The 19,486-nt window shown below is 50.5% G+C and overlaps 1 protein-coding gene across 7 annotated transcripts; it reads right to left on the minus strand.

Moving 5' to 3' along the window:
• Positions 1 to 384: 384 nt before the first annotated feature.
• RNH1 (ribonuclease/angiogenin inhibitor 1) lies at positions 385 to 15,626 on the minus strand. Of its 7 annotated transcripts, none has more exons than XR_012586806.1 (11): positions 12,560 to 12,648; positions 10,389 to 10,494; positions 8,500 to 8,670; positions 6,712 to 6,882; positions 5,862 to 6,032; positions 4,836 to 5,006; positions 4,163 to 4,333; positions 3,047 to 3,217; positions 1,616 to 1,786; positions 747 to 1,180; positions 385 to 616 (listed from the first exon to the last, which is right to left on the minus strand). XR_012586806.1 is itself a non-coding variant. In XM_074585569.1 (11 exons), the coding sequence occupies exons 1-11, from the start codon at positions 15,609 to 15,611 to the stop codon at positions 1,093 to 1,095; spliced, it is 1,545 nt and encodes a 514-aa protein (XP_074441670.1). In that variant the 5' UTR covers positions 15,612 to 15,626; the 3' UTR covers positions 385 to 1,092. The 7 variants fall into 7 exon arrangements, 5 of the variants coding, with proteins under 5 accessions (XP_074441670.1, XP_074441668.1, XP_074441671.1 ...); XR_012586807.1 differs by having other exon boundaries at positions 12,523 to 12,568; XM_074585569.1 differs by lacking the exon at positions 12,560 to 12,648 and adding exons at positions 14,552 to 14,651; positions 15,558 to 15,626 and having other exon boundaries at positions 385 to 1,180.
• Positions 15,627 to 19,486: the final 3,860 nt, after the last annotated feature.

The raw sequence follows: 19,486 nt of genomic DNA on the forward strand, positions 1-19,486 counted from the left end.
CCACCCCAGGGTGATGCCAGGTTTGCTTCCTACATTTTTAAAGCTACAATTGTTCCTCCATGTTTTAGGTGTGCAACAAGGGCTGCGTTTTCCCATGGAACAAGGTTTATTAAAACTCTGACTGCACAAGAAAACCCAGTGTCCCCTGAAACCAGGGGAATGTCTTCTAGGCTTGCCCTCCACATAAGGCCTTGACTAAGATCTTCTCCTGATATGCTTCAGCTAGGAACTTACCAAGAGCAAACATATAAAACATGGTATGAGTAGTATTGTAGTTCAGAAGTGATGGACTGGTCTTAAAGGAGAACTATAGAAGGATGGTCTTAAAGGAGAAATATACAGATATATCTTATTTTTTCTTTTTACAAGTAGAAAAACAAAGCATTTATTTGCAAACAGACTTTATTAAAGTTCCTGTAGAACCACTCTTGCCAGAGCAAACATATCAAACCATTTAATCATTTCCTGTACTAGCAGAAATGCACACAGCATCTTTTGTTTGTAGGAAAATCACTTTTCAAGGGACACCAATTTTGAAGTTACGTTGCTGAACAGCCACTCCTTCCTTCCTTTCTTCTCTAGTGCCTTGGCCACCCCTGCTTCTCCAAGATCTCTTCTAGGGAAAGGCAGGGGAGAGCTCCATTGTGGATTTAAAAAAAAAAAAATTTGTTTTTTTGGAAAGCCTTCCCCAGAAACCTGGTGAAAGCACCACCCCGTAATAATACAGTAGGTAGTTCTCCTCCTGCCTTTGGAAAAGAGCTCTCTTTAAAGCCTGACTAACGCGTTAGAAGGGATTATAGGATTAAAGAGCTCCTAAAGGGTAAAGACCCACTTCTAGAAGATGCCCAGTATTTGTTTATTTCAAGGATAGTAATGCTGCAGTGAAAATGTACAACGTTTTCACAAGCCTCAGAGTTAGTACATCCAGAGATGCACCGAAGGTTGATCAGCTCCCCGGACACCCACTCAGGGAATCCACAAACGTTTTTGGTACAAAGCAAATTCTCTATTAAGTTAATTAGCTTTATGTATTAAACAGTTCAGATTAAGAAAAGGACGTTGTTTTGACGTTGCTCTGCAGGCAGTCACCACTCATGAAATGATCTTCACTTCAGGCTTGGACTCTTCTAGGGCTCTCAGTTCATCATCCACTTCAGAACTCCAGAAAATATCATACAAACTACACCCAAACAAAAAGGAAAGCTGGATTAGTGAGCATCCTCCCATTAAGGAAAGAGAAAGATGCACAAATCGCCGGTATGGGAAGATCATATAACAGGAAGGGCCCCATCTAGGTTGGAGAGTCTGGCACAACAGCCAGAAATGTGCCTTACAACATATAAAACCCTATTACTCCCTCCTCAGCACACCATCTCCTTGTTCTTGGGCCCTATGGACCAAAGCAGATCAATGCACTGTGGTGACATTGCTTGGAAGGGACAAGGAGTGTTTTGCAACATGCGGATGGCATTTGAACCCCCCTGGGTGACCAGTTACCTTCAGGTGCAATTCCTAGAGAGCCGGTGCTCGCGGCCCCCTCCCCACAGCCCCCCAAGCTCACTGGAGCTCATCGCCTCCCAGGAGGAATGCAATCAGGACCAGAAACATCTCTCACATTAACTGCTGCAGGTTGCAGCTGGGATCCCTCAAGGCTTCACAGATCTTCCTGATGCCTTCATCTTCCAGAGGGTTGTAGCTCAGGTCCAGCTCGGTAAGGCACTGCTTGGTGACCATGACGGTGGCGAGGCTTGCACAGCAGGCTGCCGTGATATCGCAGTTACCCAGCCTGTGGGGAGAGGATGGAGAGGCCAGTGCGGTCAGTGATAGCTCCAGAGACCAGCCCACCACCCCACACTCGGACAGCAGGTGCAGACATCCCTAGCATGGACCAGAGATCCCTGCTAGGCCGGCATGTCTGAGATATCAGCAGGGGATGGTCTGTGGTCTTCTCACAGAGACAGCCATCCTTCTGCTGACTGCTGAGCACCTAAAAGTCCTTCCTAAAGCTTTATGGTTTGTGGCTATGGGTGGAGAAGGGACCATAAGAAGATATTCCCACTTCAACATCACACATAACCTTCTCTTTGGTTTAAACTGATCATAAATCATCTCTAAAGTTTCTTACTTGAAACTTGTAACCATCTATCTAAAAAGGGCAACTGAGGTCTCTCAGCTGAGAGCCAAGCTTCAACTAGTTAGCAAATACATCTTTCTGGGCAGAGACTTCAAGTCTTACTGATGTCTCCCACAACTCATCTGCTCAGCTCACTCACTGTGAGCATCGGGGGCATCGGAGCACAGCTCCGGCTTTTGTCAAATGGCACGGAGGAGACAAGCACGGTGCCCTGAGCATCACGCAGACAACAGCCACACCAGTCCAGAGCTTGGTGCCCGCCTGGGAAGGGCACGGGCAGATGGGGAAGATGAGTCCCACCACAGGCTGGAAGTGATGCTCTAGCTGGCCTCCTGCTCCTACTGGTGAGGCTGGCCCAGCACTTGCACTGGCATCTGTAGAGACTGTGGAAAGGAGGCAACTGGTGAATTCAGGCAGGTTTTGCACTGCGACTGGCAGGCACTGGAATTAGCACACCAGACCTGGACCAGCACTGCCTCCATCTAAGAGTCCCATCTGAGAGAGGGCAAGTTCAGAGAAGGGTATGGGAAGCTCTACAGTGAGCTGGCTCCTCGCAGAATAAAGCATGATCCCTCCAGCCTCCCCACACTGCTTTCGATCCTGAAGGTATGCTGCGCCATGAACTTTCAGTTCTGCACCCAGGAGAGTGCCTGCGGGCGGCTAGGAACGCACCCTCGCACAGGTGACAGCCTGTACTTGTAAGACACCATGAGCGGCAGGATACATGGAAGCACTTGTGGCTTACACCTACTTGCTAGTGGACTAGTTAAACATCCGTTTGTGGTGTGAATTGTTTCATGTGAGCAAAAAAATTACCATGCTACCATCTATTTCTATCTCCCTCTCTCTGCACGCCGTTCCTGGAAGGGTAACACAGCAAGAGAGAAGACGCCTTCGGAGAGTGCAGCTTACCACAGGGACTGGATGTTGCAGTTGGGGTGCAGCAGCCCTTCACACATGAGTTCAACACCTGCATCTCCCAACTTGTTCTCGCCGATGTGCAGTACTTTCAAATTCTTGTTCACACTGAGAGCGGAGCTGACGGCCTTGCAGCAAGCGGTTGTGAGCCCGCACTCCCTAACCCTGCAAGGCAAAAGTGACATGAGATCTAGAGTGGGGGGATCTAGAGAGTATCAGGTGCTGTTCGCTTCTTCACATTCGCTGCACGGGAGCCCGGACTGTGGGAACAGAGGAACCAAAGCCTTCCCGCAACCACTGTACTCCTGTCAACCCCTCATCCGCTCAATCCTTTCTAAGCAGCACCTCTCCCACTCTTTATATTCGGGATGTCTGTCTTGGAGCGTGCACCTCGGAAAGGCACCTGCCCATAAAGCACCAGAATAATCAGAGACAAAGCGTGCTGCTCCCACAGTCACTCTCAGCTCCACCGTGCACTCGTGAGGCATCTCATCAACTCCCACGCCGATGGGGCAGGGGAAGAACCCAGCTGGGGGCAGGTGCTGAACTTGTAATGTAGGAAAGTTCAAGTGCTGCTTGTTCAAGTTCTGGGTGAAAAAACAGTTTTCCTCTCACGGCCACACGATACCAGACCATCTGAGCCTAAAAGGTGACGCTGTCAGCAGAGAGGATGCTGAGAATGGTTTATGTCATTAAAGCCTTCTTTTGGCTCGCCAATGAGAGAGCTTGGACCCAGTGGGGAACCTGAGATAGCTGATCACAGCACTCATTTTGCTATTACACGAGGCCTTTCAAACTTCAAAAGTCTCTTAGCTGCCATTTGTTACACAATAAAATACATTAGACAGAAGCTCTGCAAGTGATGCTTGGTCTCCTATTGCTTATAACAGGATGACTGTGGGGTGGATCTTCAAAGCGTCTACAAGTTTAGAAATACAAATCCCTTTGGCTCTCTAAGTCTAAAACCTTTAGGTGACAACTGGCACGAGCTGTTCGTGGAACCATTGCAACTCAGGATCTACCTGGTGGACACTACTTCAACTACATCTTTCTTCTTCAGTGAGGTCTCCAAGGAAGGCAGCGGGTACGCGTAACTTGACGGCGGCTCACCATAGCTCCTGGAGTTTAGATCTGGGATCCTTGAGCGCCTGACACAGCATTTCCATCCCCGAGTCTCTCAGGTTATTGTCTATCAGACTGATCTCTGCGAGGGTCTCTTTTGTACTGATGAGTCTGGAGAGATCTTTACAGCTAGCACTTGTGAGATCACAGTCCCATAACCTGCGGGGAAGAACAAATATTATTTTCCCCCAAGAACGACTTAGATTAGAAAGCAGAGTCCTATTTCAGCATTCTGAATTTCTGGTTACATCATCTCATTTTCTTCTACCCTTTACAAAACCCGTTCATGCATCACACCACACAGCTTTCTCCTGACTTTCCATCCGTTGCACCAAACGCTCTGCTTGTAACACAAAAAAGAAATAGGAACATGCAATTCTAGTAGACAGATAACTCAACAGGAAGGCAAGCCAACGCCATCACAGATTTCCATCCAGCCTCTTCCCAGAATTTGATCTAAGCGATTCCAGTGCAGTCCTGCTCGTTCATGGTGTCCTCCACCCAGTTTTGAGAAGCAGCTAATTTGCAGCAGAGACATTCTTGTTTCACTAGGGGGTGTCACTGAGAAACTTTCCACGTAGGAGCAAACCAGCAGCACAACACAGATAGCTCAGACGCTGCAAGAAGGACCGGATTTAAGTAACCCTCTGCCTACCCTTACCATAGCTTCTGGATTTTGCAGTTAGGATGCATCAGTCCTTGGCACAGCAGAGCCAGACCAGAGTCCCCGATCTTGTTATCCCCCACGGAGAGATCTAGCAGCGATGACTTGTTACTGAGAACAGCGCTGACTTCCCGACAGCTATCGCTGGTTATGCCACAGTTCTCCAGGCTGCAGAAAGAAGCACAGTTGGAGTTGCTGCCCCAGACCTGCTGTGTTAGATACACCCCAACGCCCCCGGTTCAGACTGAGAAGGGGCTCTGAGCTGGTTCCTTGCTGCAAACCAGTGCAGCTCAGCTGGGCGTTGCTTAGACCCTGCAAGGCTCAGAGATGGTACAGGTATCCTACATGGGCTCTGGGTCAGGCAACACACGGCTCCTGCACCCCAGGAGGCTGCGGGGCATTTTTGCTCTGATCCACCCATTCACATCCATTAATCCAACGATCGTTTTTGCCAAAATCCCCCTTTATATTGACTGTCCCTTTTAAGAGCAACTTTTGGCCGTATTGCACAGCGAGTCCCTGGCAGCCAACCCCTGCTGAAGCACAGGGGCAAGATAAAACAAGGTGCGCTTCTCCCCTAAACCCCTTCAGGGGCTTTATCCCAGATATGAGGACAATCCAGCATCTCTGTTTTGAAGCAAAAAAGGGATCTGAATAAATATGCTCAGCTGGCTGGTAATTCAGGGGTAAGAACTGCAGCCACTGAGGGTGATTGCTCTTCTGCTCTCAGATACTGGTGAGCAGTCTCCCCTTGTAATTGCAGGTTTAACCTGGGGTACACGCTCACACTGCACCAAGGGGCGTAAGAGTGAGCTCAGAACCACCTGCTAAAAAAAAAGGTCAAAAAAACACAAAACCGAAAGCCTCAGACATGTGCTTGCAGTTTCCAGTTACAGAAATCTGAGCTGGCAAAAAAATCTGGCCTAAATGTCACGCGTTCCTGACAATAATTTTTCGTGTCTTACGGATGGTATGACTAGCAGCAGGACTAGTTGAAGTTAGCGATAACCGGCTCTTCCTTACTGTAATAGCTCTAGGTTGCAGCTTGCCTCCACCAGTCCCCGGCACAGCTGCTTTACAGCTGTATCCCCCAGCGTGTTGTTACTCAGGCTGAGCTCCTTCAGGGTGGGCTTGCTTTGCAGAGCGGCATTGAGAGCTTCCACAATGTCAGCTGTGAGTTCACAATACTCCAGCCTGCGAGAAGAAAAGAAGTGCAAGGGAAAAACAACCATCTTCACCACGTCCCGCTACCCGCAAGCATCAGCTGTGGCAAAAGTGTGTGCTAGCCAGGTCAGAAAACATGCCAAGGTGAATTGAGACAAGGCAATGCATGAAAATAAAGATAATCATATGAGTTTTTAACAGCATCTCCCTGATAATCTCAGGAAGCGTTAATTCTTAAACTAGACCCCAGGGGACCCTAGCAAGACTAATTACCCACCCCATTTTTACACTAGTCCTCTGTTAAACCAAGGCACAGGCTGCCTTGGAACACAGGACTGAGTTTTGCATTGCAACACATCATGCAGTCAGTCTCGCCACCGAGCCTTCCCAGGAGGAGCTGGGGGCTGTGGATAGACCTGTATCCCTCTCAGCTGTAAAACAAGGACCAAGTGCATCGGAATCAGATTTTCCCTGGGCACCTGAGAGGTCCTGCACCAACAACCACCACTGCCAGGAGGGCTAAACAAAGCCTATGGGAATATATACCCAGCTCTTACAAACCCATGAGACCTACCAGCATGAATAAGCATGACACAATTTCAGATAAAACATGAAGAAATCCACACCTGGCAACAAAATTCCTGCTGGTCTCAAGGGAAAGACAAGCACGACCTGTCTGATGACCAAAAAACCCCCAGGGACTACTTACTGCAGCTTCTGCAGCTTACAGTTGGGGTTCATCATCCCTTGACACAGCACCTTCACTCCAGCAGTTCCCAGTTTGTTATCACCCACGTGCAGCTCTGTCAGGGACGGCTGTGCGCTGAGGACGGAGCGGAGAGTCTCACAGCTGGCACTCGTCAGATTGCAGTTTTGCAGCCTGAAGGGGAGAGGTAACCGGGGTGAGGGAAATGCACCCCCAAAATTACAGAGGCTCTCCTCAGAGAGATGCAATTGCTGAGGTTTGAGCTTGGAAAGGACACCATGGCACTGACAGCGCGTAACCCCCTAGAAAGCGGCACGTCCAGGTCAGTACTGCTATTTTACAGGCGTGCCAAAATATTTTATCAGCTACTATTATACCTGTAGCACAAACAATAGCTCCCGTCCTTCCTTCAGTGTAATCGCTCCTACAGCGCCTCTAGCAGAAGAAGGATCCATCATACATTAAGTAGCACCGCAACTGTTTTATAGAAGTGTTCTAATCATCACGAAGCTTATCCCACGGCTAAAGCAACGGCATCTTATGATTTCTTGCCCCCCTCTGGAAATGTGAATCCACAGTAGCTAAAAGTAAAAATCTCATCCGACTTGGCTTAAAATCCCTCAATATCATTTAGAAATTTAATGGTATACTACAAGAAGGATCCATGAAGCTGATCCTTCAGCACTCAGGCTGGGAGTAGCAGCATAGGAACCATGCTGATATTGCTATTGGGAGTTATCAGACGAGACTTTCCAGCAAGAGAGAGGTGGTGTGCATGGTGATACTAAGTTTGGCTTGGGTTTGGCTGGTCTTTTATTCCCTAAGGCACCTTACCAGAATCCCCAAAACGAACAATTATGTTCCTACAGAACTGAAACAGCCTAATCCAGGCTGTTACTTAAGCATCTGGAAAAGTTTGAAGCTTAGGACAAACTCTCTGAAAAATTACTTGTGTTAGTCTTCCAGTACAGAGTATCACAGTTATTTCTTGAAGTCCCATCAGAGAATTGCAGTTTGATTAGCTTTACAGTCAACTTTTCCTCTATTTGTCGGTGAGTCCTCATTGCAGGGGGCACAAGGACTTTGAAGCAGGCATATCTGATCTAAAAGGCAAAGGATTTTTACAAGGTAGCGTCATGAAGATCCTAGACCCACCTCAGGAGCTGGGGGACTCCAGTACCCTGCAGAAGAGATGCTGATCAAACAAGGCAGCATCTCTTTGAGGGTCACCGAGGAGCAGCGTCAGGAGCCACTGACTTTGACTACGACTCCTGCACCATGGCTGCTGAGGGAAGCCCACTAACGCTAGAATGTGGTGCTGGTGCCTCTGCAAAACATGCTGTCTTGAATCAAGCTGGCCCTGCCCAACTGAGAAGACAAGGCTTGAGGCAGAGCCAGTCTGGTAGAGTACAAAAAGACTGACAGCCAAGGCTCATGAGAACACCCTTTTGCTTGTCTCCTAGAGAAAGGAGCAAGCAAACCGGACCGACGGTAAGTGCTGTGCTTAAAACTGGCAGAAGAGCCCTCTGAAAAAATGCATTTGGCTGGGAAAACCCTACCTGTCCTTCCCTCAGTGCTGGAAGACAAAGGAAGACCGAGTGATGACCTGGAGTCTTCCAATAAATATACCACTTAGATAAAAACTACTGGGGTTTTCCAACCATCTGACCCAGGTAACTGCTGAGATGCATCAGCACGGCTCTTACTACCATCACGTACGAGTTTGCCTCATGGCTTCACCTGCAGCAGACTTGCAAGCATGTTAGAGTACGACAATCAACGGGGCTTTACCATAACTTCTGTAGGCTACAGCTTGGCATCAGCAACCCTTTACACAGGTATTCAATGCCTGCATCTCCCAGTTCATTGTTGTTCAGCTTCAGCTCGGTGAGGGACGGATTCATATTGATGATGGAGGAGAGATCCTCGCAGTTACTGCTGGAGAGATTGCAGTCATCCAGCCTGAAAGAGGAGGAGAGAAGGAGCACTTTAGTCCTCAGGGTTGCTCTGTTCTCCCTGGCTGGAGCCGCATTCCCCGTGAAGGCTTAGTGGGTGATTTACTCCTCTACAGCCCCTGGGATGCCTTTGTAAGTACACCCGTGGCCTCCTGGGTGATACGTGGCCCAAACCAGGTCGTGCTGCCTCTGCAGGGCTGTGGCACAGGAGAGGCTGCGACAGCAGTTCCCCAAGCCATGGACCTCCTCCGTGCTGCACAGAAGAGGGCAGTGACTCCAAGTCATCCCCTCTTGGCATGGCTTCAGCTGGAGGATGCACCTGCATTTAAGCGTTGATATCGACAAACTACCTGGTGTGTGAAGCCATGTCTAACCCGAGGCCAGCTTACAGGCTGTCAGACTGGTTCTCCACTGAGACCAGCCAAGCTGGGCCTTCAGCCAGCGCCAGAGACACCCATCAGCAGTTTGGTCTCGTGTAGGTGACTCACGCCGCTCTGCACCGTCTCTCTCTGGCGTGACTCTCAGCACAGGAACTGTGAGTTCGCAGGGTGGCAGTGGCTTCTCCCACTGGACATGAGCATTTTTCTAGTTGTTGCTAAATTGACGGGGGTGGGGAGCTGAATTAGAAGGAGAGCCAAGGAAGGGATCAGGAGCCCAGGACAGGCAGGGAGGTGCACAGGGAGGCAGAAAAGACATGGGGCAAAAGGAAAGTGTCATGAAGAACCCTACAGCCCCAGGCACAGCCACAGCCAGGACTGCCAAAAGTTGCTTGGCCATTTCTCCTTTGACAACACTATGAAAACTGAGGCTCTAGTACACTTCTCCTTCCCTCCCTCTGGCAAGAAGACTTGGCTCCTAATGGGATCATGTTCAACACCAATAAACAATCCCTGCCGCAGCCACTCTCATCCACTATGTTTTGAACAGCCCAGCCTCTGCCCAGGAGACAACCATCCTTCTGCCTTCTGCCACTCAAGGCAGACCTTGGGAAGTCAAGGTCAGGCCCATGAAGCTTACCTGCAAAAAGCTCCTTTGCAAAACAAAAGCAAGTCCCCTTCAACCTGCCTGACCTCCTCCAAGTCACCGCTGGCTTGATGTGGCCCATCCTCTCCAGCCCAAGCAGGACGATACCAGCCCATGGGGTGTGAATTCCCAGCCAGAAGAGGTGAAAGAGTGCAGAAGCAAGTCTCCTGAACCCTGTCCTACAGCTTACACTCCAGGAGATGGCTCTCACGCGGGTTTGCTCAACCCGCAAGGCAAGTACTTTTGAAGGCCACGTGAAGAATTAAAAACTGATGGCATGTGGCTTGTGTGTGACTATTAACTAGCAGTTACTTGACAGCATCCGACCTGCAGCCCAGAGAGCGTGCAACCTAATGAGCACAGAGAGATGTCTTCCCTCTCTTGAGGGAGAAAGACAGAATTACTAAAACAGTGGTCAAATGTTGAAATAACCACATTACCTAGCTGAGCTCTGTGGCGTGCCATAGAACAAGGGCAGCATCACTTCATACCAAAGGATGCTATGCATAGTTGAAAAAACTTTGCAAGAGGGTGTGGGGTGGGTGTCCCCCTTTAAATTAGCTTTCTGGGTAAAAATAGGTAGAATCATTCCTGTTACTGTGCAATTTCTAAGTCACGGGTCAACAGTTCTGCAGCTCAAAAACACAGGAGAGAAACACAACAGCTCTTACTTAGCAGAGGTGATACGCAACTAGTTACTACCTGATGGTTTTGCAGGATTTCATGGTGGACAGAAGTTCAGCCCATCTAGATGGGCTCATCTCCTCACACTGGATGTCAAGCTCCATTTTGACAGTTGAGATAAGACCTGAAAATTGAAAAAAAAATTTAAAACTGTTATTTTTGTCATTGACTGAGAAGCAACAATCCTCTTCAACCCTCACGGCTCTCAGCCATGAGTTACACTGTGCAAAGAGGACAGATTGTGCTTTTCCAACACCAGCCCGCTGCAAGCACCAGTACGAGGCAGCAGTGTTGGAGCAGTTTCGTCTGGGACTCAGTAAGGCCCTCGTCCAAGGGGCAAAAGCACACGGATCCTGGAGAGATATGGCAACAGCTTGTTATCTTGTACGAGAGTAAGATGCTCCCCTTCCCCCTCCAAGGGAGCTTAACCAGAATGAGCTTTTTAGAGGCACTGGTGCCACTCTCTCACTGTCGCACTACTGGGACACACAGCGGCTGAGAATTACCAGTGTGGCACACCTGATTGATTGTGGGACCTCCAGCTATACTTAAAATTAGGGTATCTTTGAGAGAATGAAGGTGAATGAGGAAGATGAGCACGAGAACTGACTGGACTCGATTAAAAATCCTGCTGGCCATGCGGCCCTATGTGAGAGGTGGAATGTAGGCGGATGGGAGAAGCGTTCCTCCACGATTTGATATCCAGGCTTCGAAAGGTCACTCTGGTTGGGCAAGTCCACGTACAGAGAAGCTGGTAAGCAGGAATTTTTTTTTTCTCTGCAGTCAAACTGCATTTCTGAACCAATGTAAACACAGCACCGTGCAGAGCAGCTCCAGATAAACATGCACAAAAATATGCCAAAGCCAGTAGTTGAGCTCTATGCTGAGTCTACAAGGAACAGTATTAAAGGCGGTGCTCCAGTAGGTGACAAAATGCAGTCTCAGTGTTTTGGCTTTGCTAACATGACTCAGACTACACGGTATTTGTTAAAAAAAAATACTTAAAAAAATCTCTTGACCTATCACATTGGAATGTGAACAGTAAAAAAAACCAAACCACCAGGCGTTACTGACTGCAGTTCATCACTGTCCTCTCCCATCTCAGTTATCTCCTTATAGAATCGTAGAATGGTTTGGGTTGGAAGGGACCTTAAAGATCATCTAGTTCCAACCCCGCTGCCCATGACCAGGGACACCTCCCACTAGACCAGGCTGATCAAAGCCCCATCCAATCTGGCCTTGAACACTTCCAGGGATGGGGCAGCCACAACTTCTCTGGGCAACCTGTTCCAGTGTCTCACCACCCTCACAGTAAAGAATTTCTTCCTAATAGCTGATCTAAATCTCACCTCTTTCAGTTTAAAACTGTTACCCCTCGTCCTATGGCTCCACTCCCTGATAAAGAGTCCCTCCCTGTCTTTCCTGTAGGCCCATAAAATCAAAGGTATCCCAAACTAGGCTTTTCACAAAGGTGAGCTGGTATGAGGGCACACGTCAGGTTTCATCCACAAGAAATCCCTCATCCACGTGGGGAGAGGAAGTGCCAAGAGAGGAGGGATGGTCCCGAGTATATACTCTTAAAAACACACGAAGGAAACTGAGTAGAGCGTCGGCAGAGCTCGTGTACGCACTTGGCCTTTCCACTTCCAAAATCACAGCAAAGCGCTGCTGGAAGTCAGGGGCCACGTCCTCAGTGGGTTGGCCCCACGCGTTAAAAATCAGCCCTGACCCAAAACCAGTGGAAATAAGCGAGAGACCAGCGCAAAAGGACGCCAATTACATAATTCAGCAAACGCCTCCCTTTTTTTTTTTTTTTTTTTTTTTTTTTTTTTTTGGCTCGCTCTAGTTTTTGGTTTTCCCTGTTTTAAATCCCTCGGATCAAAAAAAGAGGTGGTTCCCTCCTTCCTCCCCCCCCCCTCCCCCGAGGAAAAAAAAAAAATCTCTGCGCTCCTCTGCCAGCGGAGGGAGAATCCCGTTTCGGGGCACCAGGCTCGGTCCTAACCCTCGCTCCCCCCCCCCGCCATCGCTGCCATTCCTCGCCCCGTCACCCTTCTAGCAAAGTGCCCGTGGCTATCATCGCCATCATCATCATCATCTCCTCCTCTTCCCCCCCCCCCCCCCCGCCCCCGCTTTCCAACGCCGCAAAACTCGCCCGGGTCTCCCTTCCCCGGCCCCCGCCGCTCTCCTACCGCCGCTCCGCGCAGCCGCCGCCGCCACCGGCCCCTCCCCGGTCCCACCTCCGTGTCCCTCCCCGGTCCCCCCACGATCCCGCCCCGGCTCCTCCCCGCCTCGCCCCGGCTCCTCCCCGCGGGGCGGCCGCCCCGCGGGGAGGAGCCGGGGCGAGGCGGGGAGGAGCCGGGGCGGGCTCTGTTCCCCCCTTTCCCACCCCCTTTTCCTCTTTCTCTCCCCTTTTCTCTCCCCCCCCCCACTTTTTTTTCCCCCTGCCCTCTTTTGCCACTTCCCCCCCCCGGTCCCCGTCTCTTACCTTTCTCTTCCTTCGTTTTTTTTTTTTTGTTTGTTTGTTTTTTTGTCCTGACTTCTCCCCGCCTTCCCTCTCCTCCCCACGCCTTTTCCCTCTCTTCTTCCTCCCTTCTTTCCCCCGCCTCTCCCCTCTTCCTAATCCGTTCCCCCTTCCTTCCCGCTTTTTCCCTGTGTCGTCCTCACTTCCCACCTTTTCCTCTCTTTTCCCCTTCCCCTTTCTTCTCTTTTCCCTGTGCTTTCCCCACTTCCCTCTTCTTCCTCCCTTTTCCACTCTTTCCCCTGTTTTCTCCCTCCTCCCCTTTCCTCTCTCCTCCCTCCTTTTTTCCCTTTCTCCCCTCTTTCTCCCTTCCTTCCCTCTTTTTTCCATGCTCTCTCCACTTCCCGCTTTTCTCTCCCTTCCCCCCTTTCTCCCTTCTTTCCCCCTTCCCTCTTTTGTTCCTTTTCCACCCTTCTGCCCTCCTTTTTTTTTCCCCTTTCCCTCCTCTTTTCTCTGTGTCTTCTCTCTTTTTCATCTTCTCCCCCAGTTCCCTCTTTTCCTCCTCTGTTTCTTCCCTTTTCCCCCCTCCCCTCTTGCCCCTTTTTCCCATCCACCCCCATCTCACCCCAGAGCAGGAGCACTCAGATACGCAGAAAACAAGACCAGAGAGGGGGAATTCCCTGTAGCAAGGGGATGCGCAAGGGATGGGAGGATCAAACATTAAATGGGAAGGTGTCCGTCCCACCGGGGCTGGGAGGGCAACCCCTGCCCCATGCTGGGACCCGGAGCGGGATGCGGATGCATGCAGGTCACTCAGGGGAGAGGCAACTTGGGGGGGGTCTCGGCCAGGGGAGACAGGACCCCCCCTTGTACTTGCCCGAGGAGGTCAGAACTGGGAACGCCAACAAAAATAGCCATTCCTCAGTGTTCTCCCTGATGGCTGCGTACAGGAGCAAGCTGGGAGGGCCTGGGATGTCCCCCTGTCCATCCCTTTCACCAATTCTATCTGTGACGCACCTTCTCTCCTATTCTCTCTCCCTCATTAGCGCAACACGTTGACGAGCTGCACCTCGCCGGTACAAAGGTCTCTCCTCTAAGCTGTTTGAAACGAAGCCATGAGAGCAATGGAGGATGGGCACATTGGAGTTTTGCTGCTGCGATGACTGTTGCCCTCCCCGGGCTTCCCCTGTGCCACTGCGCCCACCCAGTCCCGGTGACCAGCGACTTGTCAGCGCATCCGTCACGGAATCTGTGGGATCCCATCATCCGCGGGGGCGAGGGTGCCAGTGCCTGGCTGGGGCTGGAAGGCATTCGTCATCGCTCACCGCGCTTCCTCCTCCGGCTACCGGCTACTCCCTGTCTCCCTATTGTTTCCTAGTACTTTTAGCCCCAGTAAAAGCTCATTCAGACTTTCGCAAGACAGAGCAAAGAAAGGTTTGGAAGTGCCGAGGAGAGTTTTCTAGGCAACCTACTGAGTCACTTACCTCCACCCCCCACTCCCGCCTCCCCCAAAATCTTGGCGTCTCCCACAGTTTCTTCTTCCTACACACACCCCGTCCCCATCCCCCTGGCTCACACAACAGTTCAATTCAGCACAACCGGCCGTTCCCTACAAAGCAGCTTCTGCCACGCACGGCTTCAAAATCGCTCCGTGCTCCTCCCCGGTAAGCAGAAGGGAAAGTTTGAGAGAGTTTAAGAGCCCGGTTCTGCTGCGGATACGTACCTCCTCGCTCTTCTTGGCGCACTGTGGGGAGCGAGGAGGGCAGGGCTGACGCCTTCCTGCTGCCGTTACCACGCAACCTCTGCTGTTGTACACATGGTGCCTGCTAGAGGGAGAAAAAGCAGTTTCGGGTTGTGATGGCTTTTTTTCCTCCCAGGGCGGCTCTTCAGGGGCTCGCGGAGCCGCACTCCATACGCGATCATACCTGGCTCAGTGACGATAAAAACATCCCACAAAACCTGATGATGATAGAGGTGGCTTTAACTCCTTACCCCTGATCATGTAGCCACTCGCCGGGTTTTAGCCCAGAGCAAGGGAGTAGTTGCCATTGAAGGATCCATTTGAAAATGAGGCCACCGCAGTGCTAAAGTGTGGATAGAGATGCTGGAGTTTGCAAATAGTTTCTCCGTTCCTCAGGCAAGCCCTGTCCCGCCTGGACAGGGAGTGATGCTGAGCACATTACTGCCTCCCTGCCACCTCACCTGGGGGTTGATCCCCCTCCGGCAGGGGCTCGGGCACGGCCAGGCCCCTGCTCCTGCGCAAACTGGATGCTCACACACCCTGGAAGGGTCCCCCGGCAACAGCCCTGGTCGTGCCTCCCTAAAAACTGCCTCTCAGCAGCAAGCAAGGCCTCCGGTCCTACACCTCCTCCTCCTCCCAAACCCCCACGGGCGCTTCCCCTCCCCGAAGATTTCCCTGCCATCGCTCAAGCTGCATCGCATGCTAATTTGTAACCCACTTTCTCCCCCCCCGCCAATCCTCAACAGCGTGAAGATTAATTAATGTTTCAATAGCCTGCAAATGAACCAGAGGCAGAAGGCCAGCTCCATTTTTCCCTCCCACGGCTGCCGACGCTGGCAGAGGAGATGGCGGCACAGGGCTGGGAGGCAGAGTCTTTGCTGCACCCCAGGGGGAGCAGTAGAGGTTTTCCCCCTCGTTGCCTTGATTATCCTTCTTCTGGAGGAGATGGGAACGGGCCACCAGAAGAGCTCAAAGAGCTAAAACCCACCTTTCTTAGTGCCCAGAAGAGAGTTGAATGCCAGAGGGTGCACCTCTTCCCCATTCCCTCCCAGGAAAGGCAAGGTTGTCCACACACAAAGGGGTTGCTAGAACAGTCCTTGTGCCCCTGGGTCTGACCTGGAACCTGCTGAACCCCAGCCCGAGCCTGGGGATGGCATCAGCTTCTGGCTTCAGTGCTTGCCAGGAGGCTCCCTGGCAGGTGGATGGGTGGGGTGATGCCACCGGTGAAGGAGGTCTCTGCCCTTCGTCCTTAGTGTGATGCTCTCAGGAAGACCACTAGTGTTAGGAAGTAAGGGAACGCTGGCAAGAGGGTTGCATCACCCCCCAGTCCACCAGGTAATTTGAAATCAGATGCCTGTCATTCAGCCCGACAGCAAAGGTGTCATTTTCTATCCAGCCACTGCTGGCCTTTCGCTGCTCTCGGTTCCTGCTCTGCCGCCAACATCAGGAGTCTCAAAGGACAAAGTCTAGTGTTTGTTAGAGGTTTCAGGGCAGTTTATGTCACGTGGATCTTCTGTAGACCTCCTGCCCTGGGCAAAGTACCCACTACACAGTGGTCTGCGCTGGCAAAAAAGCAGATTTACATGCCAGGTAGCCATGCCAAGATGTTATCAGTGTCTATCTGCCTCTTGTCCCTTTGGCTGCCCTCACTTTGCGGGGACAACAAAAGGCATTTTGGGAAAAATCTATTGCCCTTTCCCCAGAAAGCAGGACCAGGCTGCCCTACTCACTGAGGTGCACACAAGTCCAGGGGAAACTATGCAAAATGGGGCTGAGAAAGCCAACAGTGAGAGAACACTGGTGAGACAACACCGGTGAGAAATGCATCGTGTGTGTATGTCTTTCCACGGAAACAGTGGAAGACTCCTGGCATGGAAGGTATGTCCACTTAGGCGTTTGCACAGACTCAGGTCTGACTCCCTGGGGAGTCTGACAGTGACATCTGCCTTGTGTTCCCTTCTTCTTTATCGCCATTTCCCCATGTCCTTTTTGAGGTCACTCACTTTTATCTCCCCTTTTTTTAGGGTCTCCCCTTCCTTTGGCCTTCGTACCAGGGAGGAAGAGCACGGCGGTCCCCGCCTTGCCCCTGTGCTTGTGGGCATGGCTGCCATGGACCCTGCAAGGGGAGGTCTAGTGTCCCAAGATCTGGAGAAGCTGAGATGTGTTGCTGCATTTAAGATGACTTCATTTTAAAACTAAATTTACACACATAACCCTAGAGAAAACTTACAAAAGGATACTTAAATTAAGTTTATTAGCATAAGCTGAAAGCTTTTCCTTTTACCCCTCTAGCAGTTTCCCATTCTGTCCTCTCTGCTTTCATGATGCCTCTGTGCGTACACTTAATGGCAATTAAAGACAATAAAATTTTCAGGGCAGCGACAGACCTTTGGCTAGCTTGACCATGCAGTGCTTACCAGCAAATTCATTCCATAAATTCAGCCACGGTAATCCAGACAGCTAGGGGTAAGCATGTGCCCAGCTCCATTTGTTGCACTGGGAGCCTTGTTTTAACTCCTGTTTGATCCATTGCTGGAAGACATTTGTTCCTCCAGCTTGTGTGTGACTTGAAGAAAGGCTTTGTAGGGGGAGGAAATGCAAAACTTGTGTCATTCCTGAAGAGCCAGTGGGCTGATAAAGCACTGGGGAGGAAAAGCATCTGTGGAGAATCCGACACTGTGGCTTCGCTGATGCCTCAGGACCAAAACAAAAGGGAGGTCAATAAACAGATGCTGGTAGCATGTAGCTGGGAGATGCGAGGTGGCTGACCAAGCTTTGGGCTCCTCAGCAAACACAGGCAAACGCTCACCCCAACCTGCATGTGTGCACGCACACATATGGATGCTCCATGCTGTGGCAGCTCATTATAGATTCCCACAAGAAAGCCATGAGGGAGGAATTTTTAGCTGTTCTGATGTGGTCATCTTGTTCTCGTAAAAGAAAAGCTGGTCTCCTCATTTCACGCTGGTTTTATTTTTGCGGGGGGTGGGAGCCATGATAATGAAATAGTGCTGTGAGTATATGCGTAATATTTTTAGCCCTGCGTATACAGTCTTTCACCGTGGGTCCAGTGAAAATGGGGCCCCAAAAAAATGGGGCTTTCCAGACGTGTTCATCAGCCGCTGCACTGCATTGGCCTCCAGAAAAAGTATGGGCAGGGGAATTTTTTGCCCAACCCTGCTTTTTTTCTGCATCTTTTGCCTCAACCTGTGGCAGTTGTTGCCTGCCAGTCTGTAGAGGGCGATGCAGCACCAGTTTGACCAGACTTAACGGCCCTCCTTTAGCTTTCTGTCGTTCCGAGGTGGCCGGTGGTCACCAAGCTGTTGCAGGGGTTGAGAGCCGAGATGAGGCCAAAGCTAGAGGGGAAAATGAGAGGACCGGACCATAGACACATACATTTCACAATACAGTCTCTTCATGCCGGCTGTGTAGCAGCTGATGAAATAGGAGACTGCGATGGATTTCACTTTCCTCTTAAACCCTGCTGCATAGGAAGACTTGAATCGTTTCTCAAAGCTTTGAAGACCATTGTAGCAACAGCTGGTAATTTCATGAGTTTGTCTCGGAAGTGTGAGTGTAAGTCAGCTTTAAAAGGCAAGAATCACAGAATCATAGAACGTTTTAGGTTGGAAAAGACCATAAAGATCATTGAATCCAACTGTAAACCTAATATTGCCAAGCCCACCACTAAACCATGTCCCTCAGCACCACATCTACCCGTCTTTTAAATACCTCCAGGGATGGTGACTCAACCAGTTCCACAGGCAGCCTGTGCCAATGCTTGATAACCCTTTGGGTGAAGAAATTTTCCCTAGTATCCAATCTAAACCTCCCCTGGTGCAACTTGAGGTGTCTTGTCCTATCTTGTCCTGTCGCTTGTTACCTGGGAGAAGAGAACAACTCCCACCTCTACAACCTTCTTTCAGGTAGTTGTAGGGAGCAATAAGGTCTCCCCTCAGCCTCTTTTTCTTCAGGCTAAACAACCCCAGCTCCCTCAGCCAGTCCTCATGAGACTTATGCCCTAGACCCCTCACCAGCTTCGTTGCTCTTCTTTGGCCACGTTCCAGCACCTCAGTGTCTTGTCAATGAAATCTTCAAGCTAAAAAAAGCCCCACAACAACCATACACTCACCTGTTTGTCCAACTTCAGTTTGCATGTTACCATTGCCATTTTCTGGAAAGGACAGGTAGATGTCCACTGCTGGTGGAGACGTCTCTCTCTACTCTCCATGAGACTATCCATGAGAATTCATGGCTATTTATGCCAAATAATCACTTTGAAAAGCCACCGCATCCTCTCTTCAATTCAGCTCTTCTTTGGGCTATGGCGAATTAATTGGGAATTGTCTTATTTAAACAGCCGTGCTGCCTACAAGGAAGGGCAGTGAGATTAGAAAGACTTTCAAAGACCTGCAGGAAATAAAGAGTGCAACAGACAGGACTCAAGCCTGGGGAATGGCATGGCTACAGGTGCGCAAAAAGACCGTAGCTAAGTAGTGCTGCTCTGCAAAAATGTCTGCACATGAGACTTATTCAGACAAAAAGAGTTTCCCCAGGTTTATTCTTTCTAAAAGGAGACCCAGTAATATTAAGGCTTCTTACTCTTTCTGAAGATGAGGTTCGATGTAAGCATGTTGCAGAAGAATTTGGTCAGTCTGGAAGGCACCTGATGATGTTTTCCATCATGCCCCAGGTCCCACCTGGGGATCTGATGGATGTGCTGGGAAGTCCCCTGGGATTTAAGAGGGGGGGATCCGAGCCAGGTCTCTCCCCTCATCAGCCACCCCAGGTCCCAGCAGAGGGGGGAGCCTACCCCGGGCGCCCCGCGAAGGGCTCGGGACCACAGGTTTTGCAGTTTGCTCAGGTGTAGGCTGGGGGCTGTGAGCAGCCCAAAAGCTGAGTTGCAGTCTTTGCCAT

The sequence above is a fragment of the Larus michahellis genome, chromosome 4, assembly GCF_964199755.1.
Source record: "Larus michahellis chromosome 4, bLarMic1.1, whole genome shotgun sequence".
NCBI classification, from domain to species: domain Eukaryota; kingdom Metazoa; phylum Chordata; class Aves; order Charadriiformes; family Laridae; genus Larus; species Larus michahellis.

Coding starts and splice junctions, on each gene's coding strand:
- RNH1 (XM_074585567.1), bottom strand. CDS start 15,611: ATGGGGAAGAGGTGCACCCTCTGGCATTCAACTCTCTTCTGGGCACTA. Junction 8,671..10,388: donor AAATCCTGCAAAACCATCAG/GTAGTAACTAGT, acceptor CTCCTCTTTCAG/GCTGGATGACTGCAATCTCT. Junction 6,033..6,711: donor TGTAAGCTGCAGAAGCTGCA/GTAAGTAGTCCC, acceptor TTCTTCTCGCAG/GCTGGAGTATTGTGAACTCA.